The sequence below is a fragment of the Brassica oleracea genome, chromosome C3, assembly GCF_000695525.1.
Source record: "Brassica oleracea var. oleracea cultivar TO1000 chromosome C3, BOL, whole genome shotgun sequence".
Taxonomy (NCBI): domain Eukaryota; kingdom Viridiplantae; phylum Streptophyta; class Magnoliopsida; order Brassicales; family Brassicaceae; genus Brassica; species Brassica oleracea.
Window position 1 is genome coordinate 45,394,430 of NC_027750.1, and position 7,520 is coordinate 45,401,949.

Consider the following 7,520-nt stretch of genomic DNA (forward strand, 5'->3'; position numbering starts at 1 on the left):
ATAGTTCATAAGAGGCCGTATCGAGGTTTAGACGAGAGTGCATGAATTGGTGTCGTCCCGACAGTTTCGGGTTGGATCGGCGTTTTGGGACAGACCACTCAACGATCGCAAGTGGTTCGATGGTCGGACCACTCGACGATGGTCGAGTGGCCTGCTTGGGTCGACCACTCCACGATCGTCGAGTGGTTCGATGGTCAGACCACTCGACGATCAACGAGTGGCCTGCTTGGGCCGACCATGTGACGATCGTCGAGTGGCCTGCTCGAGCCGACCACTCGACGATCTTTAAGTGGTTCGATGCTCGGACCACTCGATGACCGTCGAGCGGTCTGTGAGTTCGGTCTGGTTGCTCCGAGCACGTTTTTAGATGACTGATCGTTTCGGTGTTTCAGATAAGTCTTTCCAAGTATTTAAAAATCGAAATCTTTATGAAAACTTTCCCAAAATAGTATCCTTAACCATCGATTTAGAGATAACCATTTTTGACCCCAACAGTTAGCCCCCCAACCTGCAAACTTCGGAGACGATTCTTGCGGGCGAGTTGCGTATTTTTAAGAAATCAGAATCTATGGTTAGGGTTGTATGCTTTATTAATTTTGAATGGATGCTTCCTGTTCATGTTTCTATATGTAGTGAGCTCTCATCCTTCATTTTCTTCACACCTTCACCTCTCTCTTGATTCTCTCTGACTTCTCTCTTAAGCTTCCATTCTCAAGATGTCCTCTTCCCAAGGCGAAAAGAAAGAATGCGACGTTGAGATGAGCGACGCCGCCCCTCTGGCCACCACGCCGGACCCTCTTCCTTCCGACGGTGCTATGGCCGGCTTCCTTTCTTTCAGAGATAAGGTGGCGCGGCGCAATGCTAAGAAGGGGTCTGACGTCGAGATTATGTTGCTTCCTGCCCCAATTGTTGTCTCAACGTCCAGGTTTTACCGAGAGCCAAAGGTCAGGTAGGAGCGGACGCTCTGGCGCAACCTTCTGGTTCGTCTACGACGCCGGTGCCGACGGATGATAAGGAGCATGCCACCGAGTCGATGCCTCCTCCTCCGGCTAGAAGAGGGATTGTTCTGGCTCTACGTGCTCCCAGTGCTACTCCGGTTGCTCCTCCGAAAGGTCGGAAGAGGAGATGCACCAGGCGCAACAATGGGGAATCTTCTCAACAAGGAGGATCGAGTCTAACGTCGGGATACCGCGCAAAGGTACGTTTTTACCACCCTTCTCTCTTTTTTTTAACGAGGTGTAAAAGTTTTTAAATTCTTATGTTTCCTTTGTACAGTTTGCTCTTTGATCGACGAGCTGATTAGCGAGTGTGGGTCGAAAAGCTGAGCACCTTTCGAAAGAGTTGTCGGAGTCGCAAGAGAAGTCTTCTTAACTTGAAGCTAAGCTGACGGACATCGAGGATACTCATTCTGCTGAAGTGTCCCAGCTAGAGGCTCAGATTGGGGGTCTTGGGCGTGATCTTGGGAAAACTGTGAGTTCTCTACTTAAGGAGAAGCAAGCTCGGAAAGCTAAGTCTTCTGAGGTTCGTCACCTTCAGAATCAAATCCAGAGCGGAGGGGGATCGAAGAGTAGTGATGCCGAGATGGCCGCTGACGTTCTCCGTGCTGAGTTTCAAACCCGTTTGGCGAAGATTGCCGTTTTCCTCGATTCCTTGGTGACCGTTCATGACAGGGACCTGGCCCTAGCAAATGTCGATGGTAGCATCAGCCAGGCTCAGTTGTTTAAGAACGAGGAGATTTTGTCTCCGTTGGACGAAGAGGCTAGACTGTTGGTTTGCAAGGAGGAGCTTGCTACTGTCGACGGGGACTTTAGGTTGTTCCTTACTGCCGCAAAGTTGGAATGTGGCTCCTTTCCGTGTCCGGGTGAACCCGAAGGACAGGATCCAGCAGTTGGAGAGGATGAGGGCGGAGCGGTTCCGAGTTTGGACGAGGTGGTGGTTGAAGGTGAGGTGTAAGAGCCCAAAGACGATCATGGTTTGCAGTTTCTTTCGAGAGAGAAGTTTTTTTTATGTATTTGTTGTTTTTGCGTTTCTCTCGGCCGAGTGTGGGCGTTTTAATGTTTTTTGGACTGGCCGCTTATGGCTTCGAATCCCTGCCGCTTTTGCGGCTTTTAAAATGAATCGAAGTTTATGTAGTTTGAAGTGCGGGTTTTTATTCGTGCGAATGTAGAGGGAAGAGTATGAGTTGTCATCTCGTATCAAACTCTTTTTGTTGGATCGTTGTATTCGACGCTCGTTCTAGATGACAATATTCGAAGAATTAAAAAATTTCAAGAGAGATAGAATAGGACGAAGAGACATGGTTTAGGATCTCGTATCACTTTTGGATATCATGCCTTTGAGATGTTAGAGACATGTGTGCTGGGTTTAGGGTAAGACCTTTACTCCTGCTTCTAGGGGGTGCGACGACTAATCCTACTTACGTATCCCATTTCAGTTTCATCCTGATTCCAGACCGGTTTAAAGTCCGCGATAGGTTCTTGTCTTATATGACTTGTATGGTTGGAACCGAGCATCTCTCCAAGGGCAATTTTTAAGCCTCCTCGAAGTGCTGACCAAAAATTCTGAATTTCTTTTATAGCGCTATTATCCTTGTGTCGGATGTACGAGAGTCATCTCTACGAGAAGGCTAAGTCTGTTTAGGACGTTGAGAGTTTGATGTGATCAGAATCGAACTTGATGGTAGGTTTTACCGTTAAAATCTTCGCGAAGGGTACGTGTTAGAGCAGTTGTTAATGTGTATTGTAGTTGTGATGAAGGTTTCAGGATGTCTTTTTGAAAAATAGTTTCCCTAGGCGTTTGCGACGTCTCGCGGCGCGTAGGGATTGTATTTTTGCAAGTGTTGTGCTTCGTAACTAATGAATTTGCGGGCTTTGAAGAATTGGATATTGTTTTTCGGCCAAGCGTGATTGTACGATTTTGCTAGATTAGGTGTTGTATTTTGTTTAGAGAAGTTTTTAAAATATCGAGAGTTGGACCAGATATTTATTTTAAAACTTTAGAGTATACGAGTATACGTACCCACTCCCCCCCCTTTTTTAGAGAGGGGGACAGCTGAATATGTCTATCGATAAATTGCCTACATTCCCCTTTCGGAGATCAAGCCGTCTCGTAGTTCGGTGATTGTTTTTAGTGATAGTATTTTTGAGAGCATTGCGTTCCAAGTTCCCGGAATTTTTACGCCCTGCATATTAGCTCTTTGATACGATCCTGGGCGGACTACTTTTATGACATTGTAGGGTCCCTCCCAGTTAGCTCCAAGTTTTCCCGCGTTTTGTTCTGTGGTGTTTTGGAATACTTTTCGTAAGACCAACTCTCCTTCGTTGAATTTGCGGTTTCGAACGTTCGAGTTGTAGTATTGTGCTGCTGCGTGTTGATAATACTGAATTCGAACAAGAGCCTGGTCTCGGCGTTCGTTGATGAGGTCGAGATTATTTAGCATCATTGCGTTATTTTGTTCTTCCCGTTCGGGTAACAACCTTCTTTGTAACACGGGGAACTCAACCTCTGCGGGAATCATGCATTATGTCCCGTATACAAGGGCGAAGGGTATTTCTCCCGTCGCTCGTCTTGGGGTTGTACGGTGTGACCAAAGTACTCCTTTGAGTTCTTCTGCCCATCGTCCCTTTTTAGCGTCGAGACGTTTCTTAAGTCCGTCCTGGACGGTTTTGTTGATTGTTTCGGCCTGTCCGTTACATTGTGGATACCTGGGAGACGATTTGTTTAATCGTATCTTCCATTTTTTGTACAATGTCTCGAACCGGGTAGAGATGAATTGAGATCCGTTATCCGTCATGATTTCGCAAGGGACTCCGTGTCTGCAGATAATATTTTTCCATACGAAGTTTTCAACCTGGACGTCTTTGATTCTGGCATAAGATTCCGCCTCTACCCATTTTGAGAAAAAGTCAGTGAGGACCAGGAGGAAACTGTTGGGGAAAAATACTCAGGTGTTGAATTCCTCCAAACTCCAGGCAGGACAGCGGCCTCTGGATCCTCGGTGGAAGGAACCCCGGTTCCCAGGATCCCCGCTGGAAGGAACCCCGGTTCCCCGCCATGGAATTTTCTGGGTCCGGTCCCAGGATCGCCCCCTTCCCCCGGGAAATGGAAAACTTCCGATAAGGAGAACCTTCCATATTTCCGAATATGGAAGAGTTTAACCTACTCCAACCGACTAAGGCCCGCCTTAGGAAGACTACATAAAGGGAACCTAAACCCTAAAGCAAGAGATCGACACTTCGAGACTTAGAGATTAGAGCTAGGCGGCTAGAACTAGGGTTCTTACTCAAAACTGTTGTAGTTCCAGCTCTTTGATCTAATAAAATGTCTCTTTCTACTTTCTTACTTGCAAATCAATACAAATACCAGCCTTGTCCATCGTTCTGTGGTACTCACAAAGATCCTACACAAAAATCTCCTAACAGAAACATTTCTGTTTCGAATTGTGAAAAGGACTTACGATATCCATTGACCACCGCATGAAAGGATACGGGGACGTGATGGAGGAAAGAACCCCTGCAGGTTGACGGATGGTAGGTGCGTGCCTCTGGCATTTCTCGCATTTCTTCGCGAATTTTTTCCCAATCCCCAATCATCGTTGGCCAGTAATAACCGTGGCGTTTGATTTTGACTGCGAGTGACCTGCCGCCGGAGTGGTTTCCGCAGGATCCCGAGTGAACCTCTAACTGCCATAACTTTTCGGGCCTTCTCACCCTTCAAGCATGTCATGAGTGGACCCAAAAATCTCCATTTGTAAATTTCTCCGTCAACCGTGACATATCTCGCTGCCAAGGTTCTAACTTTTCGTGCTGCCCATTTTTCGGCGGGCAGCTTTCCGTCAATGATGTAAGCACGAATTGTTTCCAGTCATGGTTTGTCGCAGCCATATTCAATCTGCTCTGTGTTTTGTTCGGGTTGGTCCTCGTTCTCATCCGGTTCGCGGATGAGGTTCGCGATGATCGGTGGTCTGATGCTCGGATGTTCGATGAACTCGACTGGTATCACTCTCTTGAGGCCTGGATCCGAACTCGACGCTAGAGCTGCCAAAGCATCGGCCTGGACATTTTCAAATCGCGGGATTCACGTAAGGGCAAACTGATTGAACTCATGGGCCAAATCCTGGATGAGCTTGAGGTACGCATCCATTCTTTCGTCTCTTGCCTCGTACTCCCCGCTGTATTGGTTTGCGACTAGCTGGGAATCGTAATAAGCATGGATATTGCGTATTTTTAGTCCATGAGCGAGTCGCATTCCTGCAATGAGGTCTTCGTACTCTGCTTCATTATTGGAGGCATGAAAATCTGACAGGAACGATTGTTCCAGGATTTCTCCAGCGGGAGAGGTAAGTCGGATCCCAATCCCCGAACCTTGCTTGGATGAGGATCCGTCGACATGAAGGAGCCAAGTCGAATTTGGTTCCTGATTCGTCATATATCCCGCTGGTAATTCAACCAAGAAGTCTGCAAGCACTTGGGATTTTGCGCCCGTCTTTTGGCGGTACTCAACATCATACTCGCTTAGCTCGATTGCCCATTTTGCAAGTATGCCTAATTGGCTAGGACTGTGCAAGATCGTTCGTAAGGCAAACGTGGTGTGGATGATGATAGTGTGGGATTGGAAGTATGGTCTTAACTTTCTACCTGACGTTACCAAGGCGAATGCTAGTTTTTTCATTAAGGGATATCGCGTTTCGGCGTTCCATAACATCTTGCTTATGTAAAAGATCGGCTTCTGTTCGCCGCGTTCTTCTCTGATTAGGACGCTGCTCACTGCTGTTGTCGATACCGCTATATATAAAAATAGAGGTTATCCTTCTACTGGTTTCGCGAGAATTGGAGAAGTGGCCAGATAATGCTTCAGCTGTTGGAAAGCTTTTTCGCATTCTTCAGTCCACTCGAACTTCTTGTTCTCTTTCAGAGTATCGTAGAACGGCATACATTTATCCATTGTCCGCGAGATAAATCGATTGAGTGCCGTGACCCTACCAATCAACCATTGGACTTCGCGTTTAGTCCGCGGGGAAGCCATTTTGATTAGTGCGTTAATTTGTTTTGGGTTAGCTTCGATCCCACGGCAAGTGACGAGATATCCAAGAAATTCCCCCGATGCTAATGCGAACCTGTATTTGGCCGGGTTTAATTTCATGTTATGCGAATTTAACCTTTTGAAACATTCTTTGAGGTGGACGACGTGGTCTTGTTCGTTTTGAAATTTTACGAGCATATCGTCGATGTACACCTCCATTGTTTTCCGAGTTGTTCAGAGAACATGCGGTTTAAGAGTCGTTGATATGTCGCCCCCGCGTTCTTAAGACTGAACGGCATTACCTTGTAGCAATATGTACCCCGATCTGTGATAAACACGGTTTTTTCGCGGTCGTCAGGATTCATCATGTTTTGATTGTATCCAGAGAAGGCGTCCATAAAAGATAGGAGTTTGTTCCCTGCCGTGGCCTCCACCAATCGATCAAGTCATAATGTAGTTCGATTATTTTCCCAGGGATAGGGTTTGTTGTTCGATTGTTTGTGTACGTAGGTACGTCTGTCGTTAATTTTGGCTGCCTGCTTAAGGGTGTTGCTCGATGTCCTTAAAGCTCGCGAGGTAGCATGTCCTGGAGTTCTTCTGGCTTCCTCTGATAGTTTTGACTCCTTTCGAGGTTGGAAATTTCAGGCATTGGTGATATGTCGAGGGGACTGCCTTCATGCTGTATAGCCAAGGTCTCCCAAGGATTGCGTTGAATGGGGCTGGACGGTCTATCACGATGAATTCTACGATTTTTCTGATTTCTCCCGCGGTTACCTCGAGCTCGATCGATCCGAGAGAATAGGTGGTCTCTCCTGCGAAGCCGATGAGGGGAGTTCGCTCTTGCTTTAGGAGTACTTAAGTGAATCCCATTTTTTTAAACGCCTCGTAGAAGAGGACATCGGCCGAGCTTCCGGGTCGATAATTACTCGGGATAGTTTGCAGCCACCGACGTCGATTCGTGTCGATTCGTATCACGAGACCGTCGTCGTGTGGTTTATCGAGGTCTCCGGTTTCGTTTTCGTTTTCGTTGAAGGTGATTTCGTGATCGGGACCTGACAGGGGCTCTCTAATTCCTACGTTGTTTTCTGCTCTCCGTTGGTATGCTTTGATTGAGTTGACCGAATTGCAGAACTTAGAGCCTCCGTCACCTCTTAGTAAGTGCTGGTCGGTAGTGAATCTGCCCCCTAGACAGATTGCGATTGAGGGTATGCATTCTGTCTTTTTTCTGAATCGGTTTCTCCAGCAGCTCGCGAATCTTGTTCATTTTGCTCTTTCGCTTGAAGTTAGAGATATTTACATCAGGAGGCTTTGGGTTTGGGTTGTATGGAGTGACACGGGGAGGGGGAGTGACTTCGTCGGGATTTTCCAATGTGTGGATTGCTACCGAGATCTCGAAGCGGATTTTTCCTTCGGTTTGGCTCTTGATTTCATCGGTTGTGTTGCTGTTCTGCCCCCATGAAATCATGTCAACTCTTTTCTTCGGGGCTGGGGGCGGAGAG

General features: G+C 47.1%; 1 protein-coding gene across 1 annotated transcript; it reads right to left on the bottom strand.

Annotated features, from left to right (window-relative positions):
- Positions 1–4,863: 4,863 nt before the first annotated feature.
- Positions 4,864–5,670, bottom strand: LOC106330726. Its single transcript, XM_013769152.1, has 2 exons — positions 5,158–5,670; positions 4,864–5,052 (listed from the first exon to the last, which is right to left on the bottom strand). The coding sequence occupies exons 1-2, from the start codon at positions 5,668–5,670 to the stop codon at positions 4,864–4,866; spliced, it is 702 nt and encodes a 233-aa protein (XP_013624606.1).
- Positions 5,671–7,520: the final 1,850 nt, after the last annotated feature.

Bases quoted from the DNA above. Each gene is read 5' to 3' on its own strand.
- LOC106330726 (XM_013769152.1), bottom strand. From the start codon at position 5,670: ATGAAAAAACTAGCATTCGCCTTGGTAACGTCAGGTAGAAAGTTAAGA. The intron at 5,053-5,157 runs GCAAGAGACGAA...GAAAATGTCCAG, and splicing joins AATACAGCGGGGAGTACGAG to GCCGATGCTTTGGCAGCTCT.